The sequence below is a fragment of the Myripristis murdjan genome, chromosome 17 (genome assembly GCF_902150065.1).
Source record: "Myripristis murdjan chromosome 17, fMyrMur1.1, whole genome shotgun sequence".
NCBI classification, from domain to species: Eukaryota; Metazoa; Chordata; class Actinopteri; order Holocentriformes; family Holocentridae; genus Myripristis; species Myripristis murdjan.
Window position 1 is genome coordinate 4,510,784 of NC_043996.1, and position 23,364 is coordinate 4,534,147.

General features: G+C 39.7%; 1 protein-coding gene across 2 annotated transcripts in view; it reads right to left on the reverse strand.

The window, feature by feature from the left end:
* LOC115375865 (xenotropic and polytropic retrovirus receptor 1 homolog) overlaps window positions 1–23,364 on the reverse strand; it is a 58,172-nt gene that overhangs the window by 23,161 nt on the left and 11,647 nt on the right. For both annotated transcript variants that reach the window (XR_003929753.1, XM_030075446.1), the window contains exon 2: window positions 12,497–12,548. Coding sequence is in view for 1 of the 2 variants with exons in the window: in XM_030075446.1 (XP_029931306.1) it covers window positions 12,497–12,548 (52 nt within the window). In the remaining variant the exon portion in view is untranslated. The remainder of the gene's footprint in view (window positions 1–12,496; window positions 12,549–23,364) is intronic.

The following is a 23,364-nucleotide window of genomic DNA, read 5'->3' on the forward strand; positions in this document are numbered from 1 at the left end:
ATAAAACATTAATAAAGGTAATGTCCTGCTTTTAATGTTCTAACCCCAAGAGCTTAAGAGAAAGCAAAAGAGTTGTGTATGCAGGTGATGTCTATGTTCTGAATAAAATAAAATAAAATAAAATAAAATGCAAAGGTCTGCATTACCCTTCTCTGACCAGCAGATGGAGCTCTATGACAAGAGAAGAGCAGGATGTCTAGTTCTCACTTCCTAAATAATTCTCAACTACCACTTTTAATTTCATAGAACTTGTACAATGACAATAAAAGCTTTCTATTCTATTCAATTCTATTCTATTCTATGTATTGTGCCATGGACTTTTCTATCTTCAACCCATGATCCCATGGTGGGACATCTGATATTTACTTCCGTCCGTTTCCTTTATGCAAAACATGCAGTGGAGTGATTTTACCATTTTATAGCAGTAACAGCCGGATGATACTGTTTACCAGAAGGAGGAGCAGAAGGATGTAACAACTGACATAATTTAAAAAAAAAATACATATCTGAAAAATGAGCGTACGATTCAAGTGACTAAAATTTAAAGCTGGATCAAAAATTCATCTTTTCTCTCTCTCATACTCTGGTTGCTGTAGAGGATATGTGTGTGCGTGTGTAGTGGGAGTGTGTGGGAGTGCAGCCAGTGCACTGAGGTGAGGTTTTCAGAGGTAGCTTGGCTCTTTCATACATGCTTTGCACATGTTGCGTTGCTTTTCTCATCTCCCAAGAGAATGTGAAAGCTCTCATGTTGCTTTCAGAAAATGCAGACTGATGTATTTTCTGAAAGCAGAGTGCATGCAGTGGTGCATTTGTAAGAGGCCATTCTAGTTTTGAATAAATGTTTATGCATCTTCTTTTGCAGGGGTCTTCAAACTGTCAACAGATTTTTTCACAAGCAGTTAAACACCAGAAATCTGGCACTGATCCAATCTATCATCTTAATAATTATATAGTTTTCTTGTATTTTTAGGCCAAAAAAAAAAGTTTTTGGGTTAATTTTCTTATTTCTTATTTTTATTTATTTTGCTAGATTTTTTTTTTTTTTAGTAATATTGTTTTGCTAATATGCTAATTTAAACTTTTTTCCCCAGTAAATTTACTTTCAAAACATGAGAAAAAGGTGATGAGTAAATTAGCAAGAAATTATTAGTTTAAAAGAAAATAAATGACAGAAACATATATATAAACACTCAAATATATTCAGATCAGTAGTGCTGGATCAAATTTGTTGTGTTCAAATGCTTGTGAAAGGCATTGGAAAGCAATAAGCATTGAAGTTATTCCTCATTTTGCTGAGGCTCCCCGGAAGACCCTCAAGGACCCTCGGGGCAGGAGGGCTGCTTTGTAAACCACCGTTCCATTGCATTAATTTTACTTTTTTATTTGTTCAATACCAAAATACAGTGAGGAAAGTGTGAAATTAAAGTGTAATTTCTATGCTTGTTTTTACTGACTGAATTTTCAATCATGCCTTTCCTCTTCATTTCATTTAAAGGCAGTGAAACATCGCAGTTTCCCTGACACTGAACAGGTGTGGTGGGTCACCCTGCCTGAAAGAGCTGTGAACGCCGAAAAATTTCATTAGTCAGGCTTTTCCACCCTGACAAGAAGAATATACTTGGAGAAAACACTGAATACTGGTCATTTTTTTGACGTGAGACAAGTAACTGTACAGTGATAATGTGATATCGCCCTGTTCAAGTGTAAATCAGGTTTTTTCCCAGTGCTCAAGCTAATATGTTGCTCGCTGTCAAACTGGGCTTTGCAGAGTGGTCCAGTCTGGTCCTGATACAACAAATGCCAACTTTTGCCCAGCGTCACATGTGTGTTTCTCTCCTTGGCTGAGAACAGAGGCACGCGAAACAAACCGCAGAGCGTGCAGGTGGTTTTGAGTCAGTCTCTGGAGACTCAGTGATTCAGGGTGCTTCAGACTGGCTGCTTTTAGACAAGACACCAAATTAACTAAATTGGAGTGTCTCGACCACACACACACACACACACACACACATATTCATGCATGAACAAATGCACATGCACATGCACACACGCACGCACACACACACACACCAGTGCACAAACACACAAACAGAGACCACAGTCACAGACTCCCAGTAATCTCCTTATCCCTTTTTGGCCTTATTCTGCTCTTTTCTCTCTCTGTCTCCGCTCATGTCATCATGATTATCATCATTATTATCATTATGACATGTCTGTGTGTCAGTAATGGGCTATACTTTTCATCTGACAATTGATGTTTTTAGGCCTATTTTTCAGCAACACCCTGCTTTACGCTCATGCAGTTTCACTTGGAAGCCACCCAAAATCCAGTTTGGTTTCTAATGCGGAGGGAAGTTCAATGCCTTGCTCATAGGCACCTCAAAAATGGGAAGGGGGGTGGGGCGGGTTGTATAACTCCGGTGCAACTAGCAGATTCAACCTGTTAACCCTGGTAACTTTCAATTCACTCTGCTTTTTTTTTTTTTTTTAGCTCTATACAATAAAAATACACTGAGGCAGCAGGTAGTGAAGGGTGAGCCAAAATAAGTGAATTGTCAAACAAATCCTCGACGAGTCTCATGGCTGCCAGTCTGCACTGGGATATGGCCAAAAAAGACATTAACAACACCATATAAACTTGGAAGAACCGAAACAGCACAACTAATGGTGCTCTACAAGAAATGCAGGGACTTCTGTGGACTATAAATACAGCTCCTGGCCGTTGGAGCAGCTATTGTACTGACACACCGGAGCATGTTTGGGCACAAATGGGCAGCTAAAGACCAATTTTTACTTGTACACTGAAGTGTCGTTGAAGTGTCTCAAAAGCTACACTCTAATGGCCTGCACTGCTGTGACCATTTAAGCTTTGTGTCGGAGAGTCTGTGCACACGCTGGGCAATCACCTTTACATTATGTGAAACCGAGAGCCCGCTACTGGACATTTGGTGGTGTCCAACCTAGTGTGTTAGGATGTTTCTCGCCATGAATTAAGTGACATCTTGCAGCTTGAATAATTTGGGGATGAGGTGGCGTGCAAATTAACATCCAAAAATATTTGCAAACCTCCTCAGCTTGTCTCTCTGCGATCAGCTGCACGCTGCCTAAGTGGAAATCAAGTAAAAAACACAGGAGAAGTGCAAAGCGGTCAAGCGCACCAATCAGCAGTTGTTCTGGTCTTAGGTCGGTTACATTTTTGGAGCGGTGCACATAAAGCTATGGCTGAAGCCTTGCCAGCTATAAAGGAGCCACAGACAAACAGCATACCAATGGAGGCAGTCATTGTTATACAGGAGTATAAATTGGCTGTTATTGAGAGTGAGTTAAAAACAACACAAAAAACATGCTGTCCAAAAAAGGTTTAAACATTTTTTTTCCTTCATCCCATGAACCTGCTGTTGAACCTACATTTGGCTACTGAATATGACATGTTTCTGATGCAGGTTTATTATCTTATCTTTAAAAAATAAGTGTCGGTGCTACAATAATTAACATCTGTGTGCTTTACCTGCCAGAGGTTACTGATTTGCCTGAGTTTCCATTACAGAGCCAAATGGGGCTAGGCAGCACTTAATCGTTACCTTTGTCACAAAATCTCCTCCAAACATGATGATCAGTGTTGTGACATTATCACTACACAAATGATTTGTGAGCGAGGCTGTAGCTTCACAAAAACAAACAGCTTGCAGTAACATGTTATGAGCATTACAGGTTGAACACATCATGGCAAGTCCAATTTGGCACTTCTGTAAATAAGCAGTTAATGTCTAACAAGCTAACCAGAGTGCAGGTTACAGCTGAGCGTAGCACATACATGTTAGTTACACATTATGCTCCAACAAAGTGGATTAAGCCAATATAAATAAATCCCCACAGTGTGCCCATTTTTGAGGAAATTAAACAGTTCCTATCTCATTATTTTCCCATTTGAAAGATAAAGTAGATCCAGCAGGTAGTGTCTGCAGGAAACGTCCGCATAGTAACCTTGCACCTGGAGGAAAAAAACTGATAGTACATTCACATAATTATAATTACACACACACACACACACATGCATAAAAATGGGTGCCAGCACCTCTTATTTTTATGCTGGCATAATACACTTTGTTTGTGTTTGTTTATGTGCTAAAAGTGTTGTTTTGGGAGCTGTTTTGCCGCACTATGAAACTGTATTCTGGAGTCTGGAAATACAGTATTCTGAATCCGGGGGAGGATGGAGCAATTAATGAGGATATTTCACCACCATGTGGACTCATATCACTCTCAGGTAACCATACAACCTAACTCTACCAACGTTGAATTTTAAGTTTATTTTGTACAATAGTGTATTTTCACATAGCAAATCTCCCTAAGCTCCCTTCGCCAGTAGTGTCAGGACATCGTCATGAACACCCCCACACCCTTGGCCAGTAAATGTAAATGTACGTCCAGCATGCAAGCCAGATGGAGAAGAGCAGGACTTCTCAATCTGATGTCTAAACTATCAACCATCACTTGCATTAAAGGCTCAATAAATCAGACTTTACACTAAATTCATCTTCTATCCTCTAAAAAAAAAAAAAAAAAAAAAGCATGGGGACCGTTTTGTTTCAATAAGATCAGTCTTTGCACTACACCTGCAGGAATTTTCAATGGTGGAGTGCAGTCAATCCTCCTTCCAATGTTATGCAAGCACTCATAGATGGCTAGAAACTGAGGTTAGAAAATTCAGCAGAAGTGAGCAGCCGATGCCTCAGTCACATGGACAGGGAGGGAGGGAGAAAGAGGAAGACAGAGATAGACAATGATGGAAAGAGAGTGAGCAAAAAAGAAAGATTATCAGGGAGGCCATGAGTGATGGGATGAGTGGAATGATAGATGGGTAGCTGCGCTGATATAAACAAGCGTCTGCTACCTCAGTATTAGCATAACTTTGCCTGTTTTCTGTCCAGTGCTTTAAGTTTCTTCCCAAGCCCATCTCCCAAATACTCCAAATCAGGCTGTTGTGTTCATTCATATGATTGGAGCTTATGTAATTTTCGGGTGATGTACCACATCACATCACATCACATCACAGATGATTTTGACTGAGAAAACTAGGCTGTGTGCATTAGAGGGGCTTCAAATATGTGGCCAGCACTGAGAAACTAATTAATCCATTTCTACTCATGGCGAAATAAACGCTGTATCTTAAACAGCCCACTGAGGTGTTGCTGGGTACAAGCTGTCACATATTCATGTTCTCTTGTAAAAACACAGCATATAATGATGACAGGATCTTGCAGGGAGCTCCTAAGTCCAGTTTCACCATTTTTGCTGGTGTGTAAGCGTCTCCCAAGGGCAGAGATTGCTTCACGGCCCTGGAGCAAGCCATAGCACTGATAATGCATTGGAAAATGCACAAAACAGAAGCATACAGTGAGATTTCTTCTCTCGCTGAAAAGTTGAACTCTGGAAGAAAAGATACTGCAGGACATTGTATATACTACTAAACATTCTCCAGACACTTATGTCTTTGTCTCTGGCTGTACTTCTAGATGAGTCATGGAAGAACTCTCAGAATAAAGTGAGCCTTGAATAGATAAATGAAGAAAACTGGAACAAAATGACATTGGGTCACTTGGTGTATGACTATGCACAGTTCAGTTTTTTACTGAAAGGAAAATCAGGAACATAACGTGAATCATATCAGGTACCAAGATGTACATGGTCTATATAAAGACTTTGAGAGCACCATTAAAGTGCTGTAAACATCTATATATCCTTTAATTAAAGATCCTTCCTTGGTGTAATTACTGTAAACAAATAAAAGCATGGTCAAGACTCTACCTCAGGTCAGTGGCAATGTTACTGCTAAGTGTTTCCACAAAAATAAAGAGCACATTTACCATAAACCCTGCTGTTTCTTGTGGCAAAGAGGATACTGCTCCTGCCCCCCCTCCCGGACATCTTTGGCTTAAGTGAAGAGGATCAACATGTTGGAAGTGTTCGAAGTGATTTTTCCACCAGCCTTTCACTCCTTCCACCATCTGCTAGAAACTCTGAAAGCTTTAGATCTCTTTGTAGCGAAAGAACAGGGCCCTCTTCCCATTTTGTAAGCAATTTTCTTTTCTGTCATAAAGCAGTTGCAGGGATTTCCTGCAAAATCTGACCCTGTGACGCATAATCCAAAACGAAGTGTGGAAGCTGGTAAAGGTTTCCAAACTTTTCTGCAGTTGCTTGGTGTGTCCCAAGCAATTGCAGTAGAAGAGAGAAGAGAGCACTTTCTGATTGGCAGTTCAGCCAAAGAAATCAGAGCATGAGTAGAGAGACAAAAATCCAGTTGTGCTAGCTATAAAGCTAACTAGCTAGCAAGCAGGCTAACCAGAAAGTTGTAGTAACGAACCTTCTGACAACACCGGTGGCAGAGGCAGTTTCTCGTCAGACACACTCATATAACAAGGTTTGAACAGATTAAGAGTGGTGGGAAATTAAGTGCTAACACTAATTTGTTTCTTTCTGCAGTCCTGATGTTTCCGGCCTCCCATTTTTGGTGTAAAGAATTACTTCTTCTTGCATAGGTACAGAGTTTACGCCTGGTGACCATCGGCTGTTTTACCTCAGTTTACCCTACTGAAATTGGTTTGGTGCGTCACAAGGGCAAATATGCAAAAACCTCAATGATTGAAATATACAATGTATTAACACCTGGTGTATTCAAAAGCAGACACTGTTTTTCCGTTAGACTGTGGTCAGAAAAGATTAGCTTCAGTAAACAACTGTATTGTCACATGCAATAGAGGCTGTCCCTGGATCTCCTCAAATGGTGTATCATAAAATGTTACAGTATTGATACATGTCTAAGGTGTAGCACATGTTTGGAAATGTTCTGAGCAGAGTATTAGGGCTGTGTCACTTTCATACGGTTTGTCTGTGGAGATTCTCAGTCATCCAGGTCATGATATTCAAGTCAAGTTAAAATCAATGTCAGCTGGACTTGATAGTACATTCTTGAAGACGTTTCGCTTCTCCTCCAAGAAGCTTCTCCAGTTCTGACTTCAGTTCTGTACTGAAGCTGAACTTTACTTGAATTCATACGGTTTAAGCTGTACCAGGGGAAACAAATCATTTTTTGATTCACCACATTGGTCCACATGAAACTGTACTGTGTATAGTTTGACATCTTTTGGGTGCACAGTGATGAAATGACACCTAAGAGTAAAATACTATGGCTGAAGCTGTTCACCACCTCCATGAGACACTAGCACGCAGAGATGTAGTTTTACTGATGTTTGTAATGATGATCCTTGAAGAATTGTAATTGTCTTTCAAATTTTCAACAAGTTAACCCTTACTGCGACTTGGTGCTGCCAAAGAGCAAAGTTATAAAGGACTATACCGGTGATTTTTCCATGTTTAGCCTCATATTGGCCCTTGGTTTCCATTCATTCCACTATGATATCAAAATGAGCTTTTAGTCTTCAAATTTTATTCACAAGTATTCCATCACCATCATAAAGGCATCCACATTAGTTTTCCTAAAAGCAGCAGTACTGTTGTGTTTTGATGACTTAAAATTGGGCGGAGCGAAACACTATCTCCACAAGGAAAAATAATCCCAAGGGGAAATGTTTGCTTTACACAGACAATTATAAGTTCTGTAAATGTTTACAAATGGTGATGACTTTGTTAGCAGCAGAAGCAGAACATTATGAGGCGGATGTTTCAACCAAAATCCAAATTTGAATATTGAGGGATTTTGATAATATGTTGTGAAATCTTTAGTACCCTTGTATGATTTGTAAAATGGTTTGTTGCCATGTAAAATGTCATTATAGCCCTACTGACTACATCCTGTTTACTCTCGTCATTTTTAACACACATTAAATTCGATATAAGAAGCAAACACACCCAAAGTAAAGCAACATCGATGTGACAGTACGGTATGTAAAGTGAAACGTTTTTGAGGGATTATTTCCTGGTAAAAAGCTCCATCTTCACCTTTGGTTGACAGATGATTGACAGTAAGAAGAGCCTATCACTGTTTGCACACTGATACGAGAAACTGACCTCAGCACAATGAAACAACAAAGTCTTATAGATTAATAAAAAAACACAAAGTGTAACCAAACCAAATGAACGTTTCATGTTTACTGCGATGACTTATCTAGCTCTGTGGAAGCTGCTTTTTCACACTGTACAAGGATGAATGGTAGTATCCTTTTAACACATTTACGCCTCCATATCTTCCCACTCCAACTTCAGGCTGTTAGTCACTGAGCAACTCCATTGGACTAGCCGGGGGATTAAGTGCCTTGTTCGAGGACACCAGTTACTCATTTCACTCTCCAACTGCCGCCCAGATGTTCACAGATGGGGGAATCAGAACCAGCAACCATCTGGTCACAAGCCTGCTTTTTCTGGACTCTGCAGCCAATTCAAATGTACACAACATTTACAGTGCCCAACTAAGGCAACCAGGCCAACAGACACAAGGTATCCGTTAACAAACTACAGGTTTAAGTAATCAAACAAGCAATGCTGGCTATTTAACCTGTGAGGTCATTTATGTAATGTATATAATTTAATGTGACGTGAGGACAGAGCACTAGCAAAGTACAAAACATCACAAGGACACTATAAATAGAGTTTAATGAATAGGGCCCATAGTGAGTTGACTGCTGTTTACAGGAACAATATGATGATGAGGCGAGGGAACGCCCAGTGATTAAATACCTACTTCATCACAGTGGCTACTCTGCCCTCTCAGTCATTCAGCCTGTCAGTCAACACAGGGCCTACCACCGCTCATTATGTCACTTAGTCTGGCTGGAGGAAGTACGAGTAGAGACGCATCCCGGTCAAATAATCATGGTGGATCAGCGTGTTTGTGAGCATGGCAGCTGTAAATACAGCCTATGCTTTTGAACTATTGACCTCCATTACACTTACATCATTGCTCTCGATTTTAAATGCCATGAAAAAAACACCAGCAACAAAAACGACTCGCTCTTATCAGGCACAACCCATCACGAAACAATCCAAGTCACAAGACAAATAAAACATGGTTTAATGTGAGTAATGATGCTTACAGATCACAAGTAAGCATTAAGCAGTTGTTAAGGAGAGTAAAATAAAATTTAAGACCTGAAATAATGAAATAATAATCACAGATGACAGCAATAATCTGTTTATTTCTGAGGAAAACAATGAAATAATGTTTCATTGTTTAAATTACCGGGAATCATTTAACAGCCTGGAAACAATAAGGAGTTTATGGGAAGCTAACAGAAATTTTGGACCTGAAAAAACAGTAGCAATAAACGGCTAAACTTTTTAATGACATGTCAACTCACTGAAGGGAGTGCTGTTCTAAAGTGGCAGTACCAAAACAAAGCCAGTGTTTGCCACATGTTATACTTTGCTTAAACTGAATAAAATTTTATAAAATAGCACATGCCTGACCAGTTCAGATGGCTTTAATACTAGCAGCTTCTTCTTTCAAGTATACATGTGCATGTGTGTGTGTGTGTGTGTGTGTGTGTGTGTGTGTATGTTTCAAGTAGGTCAGAGGGTTCAGCTCTTATCATACAGGACATACACAGCACAACAGGTGCAACCAGATTTACTGGCAGCTGGCAGATGTGCAAGTGGAGCCAAATAAAGTGCAAATTGTGTGTAAAATATAGAATGCCTCATAATTTGACCTACAATTACACACTATTATTCTTCAGTAATCTTTGCACCAATAACCAGAAGTCAGATTTGAATCCATGACATCACAATCTTTGCTTTAGCCCACAGGCGCACAATAACACTGCAGACCAAAAGGCTGTTAACCTGCCATGCAAGGACTGCATGTACTCTATGTAACATGAGAGGGCCGAGTGCCAAAATATGACTGGCTGAATTTGGGATAGACATTTTTTTAATGTTTCCAGGAACTAAATTCAAGGCCTTTTTAAAAAATAAAATACAGGAAATAAAGCTGTGAATATATTCCTACTTCTGACCGAACATAGCCTAGCTAATGAAAGTTGTCAAACTACAAATGGGCAGAATTAGAAGCCATTCGAGCTTAAACAACTGAAATTAAAAAAAACTTCAGCTCACTATTTCATGTTGCTGGTGTGCCTGTTCGTGTGTATGTGCAGCAGCGGGAAATTCCACCAGATTGAGCATAGGGCAGCGGCAACATTGCCTATCATCTGTCAGTCTTATCATTTTAACCACTAAACTGCAGTTTGGTGACTTCCTTGCAAGAAAGTAGAGCTCAACAGCAGCCGTTCGTGCAGTTTAGTCCCAGTGACAAAGAGGACGGCTCCCAAAAATGCAGCCATTTCATCTTCTACTGGCTCCAAAGTCAAGAGTTTTATAGGAGCGTTTCAATTTGGACTGTAGAAACGCTGTTAATAATAATAATTAATAAGTGTTTATTTGGCCGGGCTTTGCCTCAAGCACCCGACGATTAGTTAACTAGCTAGCCTAAGCACAAATAAACAATAGCATAAGAGCAAACTCTATTACATGACAGTTAAATCTGATCGAATTATTTGATTGGGCATTCCATGAGTGCTGATATTCAGTCCAACAGCATTCTGACCATGTATCACTCCACTTTACAAGTGTTTTGTAATAACCATTACTTACATTAACTGCGAGGGCATACACTGTAAACTTCTTACCACAAGGACATGTTACTGAAAACAATACCGGAGTTAAATTATGAATTGGCATCAGAAGATGACAAGAGGGAGGAAAGAAGTCTGGATTCTGCCACTTCCTGTGTTTTTTGCCCTCACTGTTGATTGTAAGACAACGCTGCCCCCTGTCTGTGGTAAAGATGGTCAGGAAGTGATGCATTACAGGCAACTTTCTAGGCCAAAAGCCATGAGGGGTGTGGGGGAGTGTCGGGGGTGAGTGCACTAATGAGCAGGTCCAAGTGCCAAACCACTTTTCTGCCACAGGTGGAACATCCGCTGCCCATTTCTTAATAAAAACAGGCCGCCCCCTTTTAAACTACAATAGGCTAATTACTACCATCATCTCTGTTACTGTCGTCTCGGTGATAGACAATGAGATTTAAGGCTACAGTAGTCATATTCTACAACTGGGGTTGTCAACCTTTTCCACCCTAAAGCCCACACACTCTTCATTATAAAAACAATCCCAACAACATCCCACATTATTGCCTATGATTTTTTAAATTGTGATATTCCACCATGACTCCTTGAACAGCATCTATCCAAGTAAAAAATAAAACAAAAGGGGAAGTCCCCTGCCTGACTGACAGGGACTGAAAACAATCAAAACTACACACTGATCATTATCAGCATGGATGAAGTGGTGGACATCAGAAGGCAAAGGTCAAAGGTCAAGTCAAACGTGGGAGAATTTCAGTGTGATTACAGACGATGAGAATAACATTGTCAGTGGCTTCACTGTTCAGCCAAACAACCCTGTTAAACAGAACGTGGAACAATGTGTTTGACAGCGGTGCAGGTCAGGCTTTGGGTCTTGTGTTAAAGGTCGGGTCAGGTCAGGTCAAGATCTGACTGAGAGAAAATAGCACCTAACTGGTTGGGTGTGGTATTGAGCTTTTCTGGGCTAGTGCAGGACTCCCATTGGTTGAGAAACCCCGTAGGCAACACAACACTCCATAGCTCCAAACCCCGTAAACAAGTCAGTCAGTCATAAGACCGCTGAATTTTGGCAACAAATGTGTTTACCATGATGATTTTGGAGCAGGAATACTGATGAAATTAGAAGAATGACAACCATCTCCGAAGTAAATAATAAACAAATTATCACCATCTTTGTCTACGTTACTACTGGTTTGAGTGAACAGAAAAAAAAGAAAAAATGTTAAGTGTCCAAGTAGCTCAGCCTAAGAAGCATGACCTTGTATGACATTACAGTTTCAAATCAAACTCATAATCACAGTTTGAGTTAGACAACATAAAAAAACTCAAGCAAAATATAAATGTAATATGGTAAAAATGTAAAAAATAGTAATTATTAGTACAACAACATATGTACAAAAAAAAATTCAAAAACCAAGGCTTGCAAAAGGCTTGACCATAATTGCACAAGCTCTGAATCAATCTTGTTTGTGAGTCAATAAAATAACCTGCACTCCACCTTTGCTCTATATGATATGTACACCTCCTTTATTGAGAAACCCCAATAAACAGTTACATAATTATGTACCAGTGCATGTTTGTATCAGCAGGGCAAGTAAACACCTCCCTCTGGTGATGTCGTTTTTGTAATTGTTACATATCTTGCCAGTTGCAAGATAAAGAGATGCAAGACCAAGAGTTAAGACAAAAAAAAAAAAAACACCTTGTTTTAATTTGCTTCAGCCTCTTTATCTAAACCAGCTGATTGACTTTGCTCCCCTAATGATCCTGTGGCTGCTGATAGGCGCTGAGGGGTCATTATCTGACTAATAATAGATCTGACCTGTATGTATAGTGTGTGTGTGTGTGTGTGTGTGTGTGTGTGTGTGTGTGTGTGCGCGTGCACACACAGTATTTACCTTCGATAGATGGGGCCTGGTCCTGAGCAGAATACAGCATCTCTTTGAATGCCTGCGGACACAGAGACAGAGAGGAATTATGAAACATCACCCACATTTCATCTTTTGAAACCCTCTCGTTTCAAGGTAGAACAAGTGAGAGGTGTTTCACAGACACTGGCCAAGAAAGTTGAGTGCATTAACAATCTGTATGGAGAGGCCAAGTCTGAAATGTAGTCTGCAAAAATATTTTGTGAATACGGGTGTGAATTGTCTGTGTGATTCACATAGTGGTGATTCAATTTAAGGACATATTTGCTTTTTTGGAATGACTCAAATTTGTAAACCACGATTTGAGTCAACAATTTTGTTTTGTACCTTTAATCAAAATTTTATATCCATATAATAGACACATGCACAATAAGAATGTAATAAAGTATACCCTTACTTCATAAATGTGAAAAAAAAAAAAAAAATCAAAGAAATTACTCCAACAGTATTTATTCCATTAATTAAATACACAAAAAGCACTTTGTTTGACACTTAAAGGTGTTCTGTCAGAATCATGAATCATGAATGAGTCTTTCATGATTCAGGCCAACGTCTATTTATTTCTTTTAGCAGATTGATGCAGCTGAATAGGCAGAATTTATAATTGATGCATTGATGCAATGAATGCTTGCACCCTTCGCTGAGAAGGTAACCTAGTTGTAATGAGCTGTATGTTTTAAAGCGCATCTCAAAAGATGTCAAATACTAAAATGTCAGTAATAATGAACTGATATATAATCTGGTTATACCCATCCGAAAAGACATTTGATGTCTTTCATTATTTAACTCAATTGTTAAAAAGCTGCCATCCTGTGGGAAACTCTGAAATGACATTTAACTTGTATAGCGAGGGTTCCTCTTCTAAACAATAAGGGCTCTGCCAAGAAACTTCACAAATAGCAGCATTTCACCATGTTCACACGACAGGAGACATTTTTCCTCCCACCGGAATTTTTGTTGTATTGTACCAAAGATCACATCGTTTAAATATTGCTTTGTGGAGAGCTACATTTGCCAATCTGGGCACTTGGGAACGGGATCGATGCCAGTCCCCATACTACAGATACGATCAGTGCACCTCTGGCAGTCATTCTCTCTCTCTATCCTGTGCTTTATATGGCAGCATTGTGAAAGATGCAGCCAGTCAGTCAGTGAGCCTCCCTCTCAGTCCTTGTTAGTGGATCTGCAGTGTATGCTGCAGTCTGTCTCTGTTGTAGAGTGCGCTAGCAGAGGACAATCACTCAGTCTCGGTGAGTGCTGGTAGGACAGCAGCACAGTCACCCTCTTTCATCCCCTCTCCCTCCGTCTCACTCGCTCTGTAAGCACTAGATAGTAGAGCAGTCAGTCAGTGTTGCAGAGTGCCAGGAGAGAACAAGATGACAATGACTGCACTGTACGCCAGCCAGCCAGCCAGCCAGCCACAAAGCAGCAGAGGGGGATGGACTCCCAGCTCCCTGCAGCAAACGCAAGGCCAAGTCAAGGTCATGCTACAGCTCACTGAGCCAGCCAGGCAGCCTACGCTTCCACTGACTCACCAGCACAGCCACAACAACAACAACCATACACAAGCAAACACAAACACAACGAAACAGCAGCACATAGACAATCAATAGCTTGGCAGCAATAGGCTGGATGCTATTCTGGATGTACACTGACAGTTTACATTTTTGGCCTTCAGCCAACTCTCCTATCCAGAGCAGCTTAGAATGCATGCATGACTCCATTATGTTCAATCAAACATAAGGAATGCAAAGATTAGAGTGATAGTGGCCTTAAAATATTCTTGGCAACACAGAAAACTCAGTACAGAGGTTCTGGGAAAAGACAGCACGAGAGGTAAGACATTAAATAAATGGAATGTTCAGAGGAAATCAGGGATAAAGAGGTTGCATTCACTTTGGGCCCACAGAGCCACTGACCATTAAGGTTTTTGATTTATGACTTTATTTTGAATGGCTATGGAGTGTTTGGGGATTTTTTCGCTGCTTGTTATGAGAGTTCAGGTCAGTAAAGCTGTCCGAGGCTGTAAACAACAAAGGGCTTCAAACAAAATTGAACTTGAGCAGCGAATATATCTTGGTGCACGACCATTAAGTGAACAATTTAAATTGAAAGCTGCACTAGGCGAATCTGCATGGTGGCAGCCGCAAATTGCAACAAGAGATTTGAATTTTGAGAAATTCATTGCCCAGAAATCCAGTAAGGTGATTTCGGTAAACTAAATATCATCTTCATAGCGTCTGTTAGGCCTGTTTTGCTAGCCAAACCATATTTTTGTCTGAATGTGTATGTGAATGTGAACGTGAATGTTTCCAACTGTGCATATTCATATCCTTACCAAAAGACCAGCTATTCGCACCGTTGGCATTATTGTATTACTAAAATTAATTCAGTAGCAGGCAGTGTTATAAAAACACCAAACTGCCTGAAGACCGCATGCTGCACATAGGGATGCTAACGGGTGGCCATTTGACCGGTTGTTGACCGTTTGAACTTGAACCAAATAATCTTGTCGGTTAATTTTAAGGCCCAACGTGTCGTCGATGACACAAATGCGCATGTCATATTGTAAATACCGTAACTTCCATAAAGTTTGCTCTATCAAAAAAATTCCAACTGTTCCTGAAAGCTAAGAAGTTGCTCATGAACCCACATACAGTTTAATACGGTAAACATGTAAATGTGTAGTATCCATCAGGTAGCAACGAGGCCCCGATCACATGAGAATCTTTGCAGCTCAAACGATGTTATTAAAATTCTGGGAAACTGAAATGTGCTATTTCTTTGGAAATGGGTTGATTTAACACGTATTTGCATTCACAGTGGACCCTGAAGATATTCTGAATCAAGCCTGGTAGAGATCAGCTGGATTTCCTGTCTGTCTAAACACCAAGGGCCGTATTCACAAATGTTCTGAGAATACTCTCATGGAGCCATGTCTGCTTCTAGCCTAGGACTGATTTAGGAAGCAACATAAACTTTTATTTTAGAGAGGAGGTGTGGTTTCCCCATTGCTAGGAATGAGAAATTCTTTTAAAAGGTGTGATTGGTTTATCGAAAAAAAAGGCACTCTTGGAGATAATGGGCATACAAAGAACAGTGAGATCAATAGGCATAATCATAGAATTTCGTCTCTAGTAAGATTTTATGTATTTGCTTGTGATTATTTACAATGCTGGTAATTTTAGCAATTAAAACTATTTGATGTTAACAGGAAAAAAAATGCCTCAGCTCAAGTAATGCAGATGTGCATCTCATCACGTACACCACCAACAGCGGGGAAGCCCACTTTGTCCATGAAGCCCTTTTGTGAGCCTGCAAGGTGTGGACATCCAGTGGAAATTTAAAAAAACAATATGAGTCTGTAAAAGAGCTGCAACTGTATGATCACCCTGCTGATGGAAGGCTGCGACAGACTCAAGTCAGCACTGCTGCAGTGTTTCGTTTTTCCAGTTGCCGAATATCTTAGTGTTGTGATCACTTTCATTTCTGCCATTATTATTACACTGGGTGGGAGATGTGAGCACATCTTTAATGGCATCAACCACAAGCATTATCTGGGCACAATCGAATCTGTGGCGTTTCATCAACTCGCTGTCATTCAGTATTTGGAGAATATTTCTCCTACCTCTTTGTCCTTCCACCATTTTCTCCTCTGCTTAAGAAATTCTTCTGCTTATTGAAAGTCTGCCTCCCTAGTCCTAACAATTTTTCACCTTAGGAGCTTTATGTAAAACTTTTATCTTTACTAGGAACTAGTCTAAATTGTAAGGGGAAATTCTTACAAAATGTCACAATTTTAAGAATTTCCTGATAATTTCAGAACTATAGGAGCAACTCTCTGTATTAAGAAGCTTTATAAATACTGGGCGTGTTTCTGATGGGAAATGATAAACATAACTAAGTACCAACAAACACTAAAATTGTATCGTTAATATTCAAGGAGGCCAAATGGCCAACTTCCAGCAAGCCAGTCCCCCGGGGGCAGGACAGAAGCACAGTGATCTCATAGGCAGCCCTTTGTTAAACTGTATTGGTTTGCTTGTGAGGCTAACAGATTGGACTGCCAACCAAACAGAATCATTCTGTAATAGGAAAGGTTAAAAAAAACCAAAAAAAAAAACAACGCAACTGGACTGATGCAAACTCATGGAGTTGCGTTCTGTTCAGTATTTTGTAGAGTCAGTTCACCACAGTCACTTCTCTCTCTAACACCGCATCAACCCCACAACTGATTAAGAGGAAGGTTTTGACCACAGAAGGTGGATCTAAGCTGTCAGGTGGGTTAGGATGCTCTCCTATAGCTCCTATATTGTGATTTAAGCTGAAAACACAAGTGTGCATAAAAATCTGACAGACTTTTTAACATTGGTTTTGGCAACTGGAGTAAAATTTTATGACCAGTTCTGCAACTGAAATAAACATGAAAATGAAACCAGCTGTATCAGAATGTACATATGCATGATCGATCTCACACCAGGAAACCATCACATTTTTAAAGCTGAATTTAAGGCCTAAAGTGCTGTAATATACAAGGACTTTACAACATGGCTGTATTATCTAATCTCAAGACCTTTTAAGGACTTGAAATTTGATAATGTAATTTTATACAATTGAAAACTTTTTCCAGGGCCTTCAGAAAGCCTGCGGGAAGGCACAGAGAAAACAATACATCTCTGTGTACATGTGTAGTAACAACAAATCAAACCCTTCTCATTGATTGAAAGTGAGAACGAGGCTATAAGCCAAGGTGGGAATCCGTGATCATTAAAAAAAAAAAAAAAAAAAAAAACAGTTTGCCAGTGTAACCTGAGAGATTAAGTGCTCATCATGTGAACGAGATAAGGGATTTTCAAGCACTTGAATGTGCTGATGTCTTCCACTGTGAGCCCCGGTTATGTTAACCAGCCCTCCTGCCAGGCCGTCCAGCCTCACTTTATTTTTCTTGCCACTCCAATAAAAACAGCTTCATTTTCTCTCTCACGCACACTTAATACAAACATAATGGAGACGGGATCCCAGCTCAGCCCTCCTGTCTCTTCATAAGCTTCTGACGTCTGAATTAAACTGAGAAGAGAGGAAACTGTTCCGTGCATGGACTGTCATATCTTCAGCATGAGTCAAAGTCTCACTTTATAAACACTTCATCTGGGTCTCCATATAGGGATCAACTGATTTTTCAGGGCCCATACCGATTTTTAGTAATCAAGGTATCAAAAGATATTTAGGGCCAACATTCATTTGGAGTAAATTTGAAAACAGTATCAAAACGTCCAGTGTTAGAAACATCAACACAAATCTTATATAAAAAGAAAACACATGTTTAATTAACATTATTTCAAAAATAAAGGGGGAGGGGCATGACAATTCAAAATTAACTTGTTCTGAAAATCTAAAATACTAACTGGCTTGATGTAAACATTGTCACAGATTATTTTCAGCCTGTTTTGTGTATCTGTAACGCAGAGCATTTTCAAAAGTGCACTTACCCAACATTACAGGGTACACATGTTAGCATGCTGTCTACCATTTTACTTTTTTCACATTACAACTGCGCAACATTATTTTTTGCCTCCACTAATGTCATGCTTTACAGTTGGATCTCTCCCAAGGCTCCCGCTGTAGACCTGCTGCTAAATTCCAAGACTTTTCTGTGAATTCACAACTAAGTCTCCGCATCGCCATGAGCTAAAAAATATTCTTTCCATATGATTTGCTAAAGCTCTTTTTCAAAAGGGATGAACACTGGTTTCCACCATTAATGACTGAAATGAAAAAGAATGAAAACAGGTTGGAAAATTCCTTGACCCATATGTAGAAGATTCAGAATTTAATAATCCAGAAATTGCAGTTGGAAACCTGGTTTTACATCTGAACCATATGTCCGTAAAAACACGTATGGCCCATTTAAAAAGCACCACACCACTGATTTTGAATGTTTGGCCCATTTACAACAATTTCCCCACATTTCAAAATGCAACAAACTATTTTGCAAATTATGCTGGGGTAATAAAAGTTTATATAATAAAAATCCCTCCATTTTCAAATTTGAATTTTTGAAACACTCACCTTATTATGGTCTGTTTGTGTTATGTGTGAAGAAAGTCTGAAATCTCAGAGTTCATTTTCATATCGTAGTGGAATGAATGGGAACCAATGTCCGGATAAAAAGGTAGGAAAAATGATATTGGATTTCTAAAATCTGACTGCTTGCTCTGATTTCAAAAAAGATTAGCACAAACATTAAGTATATACCTTTTTTTTTTTTTTTTTTTTTTTTTTAAGATATTACGCTAAACATTATGCAAAAACATTATGCTAAACATTCAAAATCGAAATGAGTGGTAACAGTGATAAATTTGGGGGTGAAGGTGGAAATCATCTCCTCGCCTTCGCTTCATCATTTCTTCAGGCCTTCAAGAAAACATGAACTCTGACTTCTCAAAGCAACAAAGACAAGCGTTGGGATCTATTCTTTGCACTGTGAATGAGTTTGAAGGGCCCTGGCGAAAGTTGTGCAACACGTCATGAGAAATGAGTGCATGTACTTTGGCTGTGTGCTGGATTGTCCCGATGTTTGAACAACACACAGTGGGATCTAACGTGGTTTGTTTTAATATGACAGTGAGTTATGGTGACAGGCTGATTTGTTTGCTGACCTAGTGTCAGGCTCTAAGTAGCAGCACACACACACACACACACACACACACACACACACACGCATGCACAGTGTGAGGTGCTGACTGCGACTGTGTCTCTTGAGCAATAATACACGCTTTCCCACATTTCTCCTAAAGCGAGCGCCCATTCTGTGTATGTGTGTGTGTGTGGCTAGTACGCTGGCTCAGCATGTGCTAAGGCGTAAGTTTCCAAAACAAAACACGCACAGCACAACAGGAAGGAAGGCAGCCCTGCTTATCCTCACAGATTACCCTACTTCTCTCTGTCCTTTTCCCCTTCACTCTCTCCACCTCTCCGCTATTCTCCCTCTCTCTCTCTCTGTCTCTCACTATTCATTTGTCACATACATCTTGGCGTCTAGCTGGCCTTGTAACTCAGCCGTGGACATTTTCACACACCTTGCGGCCATTACCCAGACACACACTTCACGGCGGTCACCGCAGGCAGGTTGTCACACCACATCAGCCAACCACGAGTCCGTGGGAATGACCGAGTGTGTGTGTGTGAATGTGTGTGAGAGACCTCAGTGAACCCAATGGCACAGATTTCTTATTGTCTTCATTTTTCTCCCACCTACTTTCTCACCTCTTTCTGTTATCCCCAATCCCTTTTCCCATTCGCTTCCCCCTTCTCTCCCTCGTACCCTAACCCCTCTCTTTTCCATGCAGTATTATGCTCTCTCATCTTCTCTTTCCCTCTCTACCCCGTCTTCTTCGCTTAATCTTTTATACATTCCTTTCCCTTTCTCAGCCCCTCTTTCTTCTCCCCAACTCCTCACCCGCGAGCAGAAAAACACATTATATCCTGACACCAAACTGTCAAAGGGATTATATGAGTCATAACTGGATTATTCAGTCATCTGCGTCCTGCAAAAACCTCACATCTGAAGAATTTTCAACATTTTCCTGTTATTAATGGATGAAATTGTCCCCTACGAGCTGCCCTCATGTACAGCCAGCCTCATAATGAGACAACTCACAAGAAATGGCGTTGTTAAAAGTCAAACTTGCATGGGTATAATGTGAGAAAACTAAGATTTTGTCTTCATTTTGCTGGAGAGCGCCGTTTTGGAGATACAGTGTTTGTTGCAGGGCTGTGACGCTGCGCTTTATGACGCACACATGACGCTAAACTAGTGGATTCACTCAATATCAACATCATCATCTGACTGAGCATATGTCTAAACTGCTCAGCTGAACCTACGGAGAATTTTTTTTTTTTTTTTGCATATACTCACTGTCTTGGTGAACATAACTCTTTGAAACCCAGGAGCCTGTGGACAAGTTTTGTTCAGCAAGTTTTTATTTCACCCCTGAACAAAATTCACTTTTTTTCTTTCACATTTTTTTGGGGCAATTGGGGCAAATGAATACACTAAAAAAAGTGTTTTGCAAATTTATGGTGATTTTCTTGTAATTTTATTTTAAATATTTAATTGCAATCACAATAATTCTACTAATTTTTTTGCTAATTTTAGGGGATTTTTTTTTACTTTCTTTTGGTGATTTTTTATTTTATTTTTTACCTTTTTTCTAATTTTCTTCTCTTGTATCTTTTTTTTTTTTTATTAATTTTCTGTTCTTTATTCTATTTTTCCTTCCATTTGTGGAAACGCTCTGGTGATTACCTTGTAAATTCACATTAATCTATAATGTTTTTGAAAGAAATCAAGAAAACTTGCTTGGGGAAAAAATGTGTTAAATTACATTTTTCACCTAACATGTCTCAATGAAAAATAACTATACCAGGCAATTCAGCTGCCTAATCACCATGACAACTTAAACATGACAAGTTATGCTAATGAGGACATATAAAACGGTGGAAAACTAGCTAAATGTAGGCTATGTTCCCACATCCAATGTTTGGGAAACCATATTGGCATGTATATGCATAGCTATCTGTTTAATTATGTGAAATACAGCCTTAATATTTTACATGTAAATTACCATCAATATTATGTCCTTAAAGTCAATTACTGACTGTTTCAAAGTGTTCAGCATGTTTTTACAGCTCTCCCAAACTGCCTCCCAATTTTTTTGCCCCCGATTTCAAACTGCTGAAAAATGGATGTAAATTTGTTAAATTTGCTCATAATCATAGATACTACCTATAGGACCTACTGAAAATCACTTATGTTTATTGACTATCTTCTTGGAGCAACTGAGAAAATACGATCAGAGAAACCAAGTAAAACATCCCATCACATGAAAGCCTTGTGTTACATGAAGTTTTCAAAATACAAAGGGTGATTTTCCATATCATAATAAGCCTAATATATTTTTGTCCAGAGTGCCATTAGTAAAATTTTATTTAAATTTAAAAATCAGTTTCCCCAATAATATACCTTTACATTATTTCTGTTAGAATATATGAGTAAGTCTGCCTCAGCAGACTCAATTGACCAGAATGCAATGCGACGAAAAGGTGGTTTCACACAGGTTCAAGTGCGGCCTTTGGTGACTATCACAAGGCATTCTGGGAAATGCAGGAAATCATTAACTGAGGAGGGCAAATCAGGCTGAGGGAAAGTGGGTACACTGGGTCTCTTTCAAGTAGGCCCATTTGTGTTTGCATCTGTATGGATGTGCATATTTGTGTGTGTGTGAGTGTGTGTGTGTGTGTGTGTGTGTGTGTGAGGACTGGGTGTGTGTGGTATGTCTTGGTGTGATCCCTCTAATACCAGTCAGGCGGCAGCCAGGGCCATGAACACTCAGGCCTCGTCTTTCACATCCTCTTTACCTCCCTCAAGGCGTTCCCTCCTTCCTCAGTCTCTCTGCACATTTTCTACTTTTCTTTCTCACAGAATGAGGTTTTAATTGGAATCTGAATGGGGACTGTCACAATGAAACCTTTGAAACTTTCAGATTCTCGCCTTTTTCCTCTATAAGCCCCCCTCTCTATCCTCCCCAGTCATTTATTACCTCCTTCTTTGTCCATTCTCAGAGACCTTGTTCTTGTCAGCTCTTCCACTCTACAGACCTATCACCCTCTCCCTTGATCTCTCAATCTGTCTCTCCCCTTATTTGTCCCTTCTCCTCCTCCTCTCATTATTTTCTCCTCTCATGTGTCCCCTGTCTCCACCATTCCTCCCCTACTTGTTTTTCTCTTATCCCTCTCAGTTCATCTCACATGATAAGACTAGAAGAGTCAGCAGCTGTCATCCATGACCATATTCTGCTGAAGGCAGCATTACCAAGGACCAACAACTGGACTAAAAAAACATACAAACACAGATAAAGATATATCCACAAGACAGAGATAAAGATGCACGAATACATGGGCAGATATACAAGGGCAACAAGTAGCTAACACAGAAATCCGAGTTCTAAATGCTGACAAAGAAATGTGCTCTCTCCTTCAAGGGCATGGCTGACAAATAAAGGGTCAAAAAATTGTCTTTGTCGAAGTTGACCCTGTTGTGGGAAATGCAGTAGCCACTGGACAAATGTGGGCTGACTGCAGATGTAGATGGGAAATTCGGTAACTTTACCAGCCATACTGGCAGGTGGCAAGTCATATCATGCAAAAGTCCAAGTTCTCTTTTAACAAGACCAAACTAAAGCCTTTGTGTGCAAAACTTTGAACGTGTGCAAAACCAAAGACAACTCCAGACTGGTAAAGAGCATTGTCTTGCACAAGTCTTGCACAACTCTTAAAGCAGACTTTGAAAAACAGAGAGGTTTTACTGTGAGTGGTGTAAAGATTCACTCAATTCGATTCACAAAACAGGGTTCACTATTCAATATCTGTCACAATATTGTGGACAAAATCTGAATTAAGAAAAAAATATGATTTGACTTTTTATCCTCCTTAAGTATAATCAATGCAAAACAATGTGTTTTCTTCTGGTCTTCATAACATTTTAAATATATCACTTGACCCTGGCTGTAGAGAACTGATCACTTGAACAGAGGTAGAAAATTGTAAACAAAATGTGCTGAAGCAGTTTAAGCACTAAAATTAAGATACAAGTGATATTTTAAATCACACAAATGATGGAAAGTCACAAAGACGGGGCATCCTCAATCTCCAGGTTCGCCAGGCTAAATCTTTTTATTTTTCTCCACTGTTTGGCCATGCACTGGATGTCCTACTCTGCCAAATGCAGTAAAATACTTTTTTTTCATGCTAACCACTGATCTCACAAGCACTTTTGG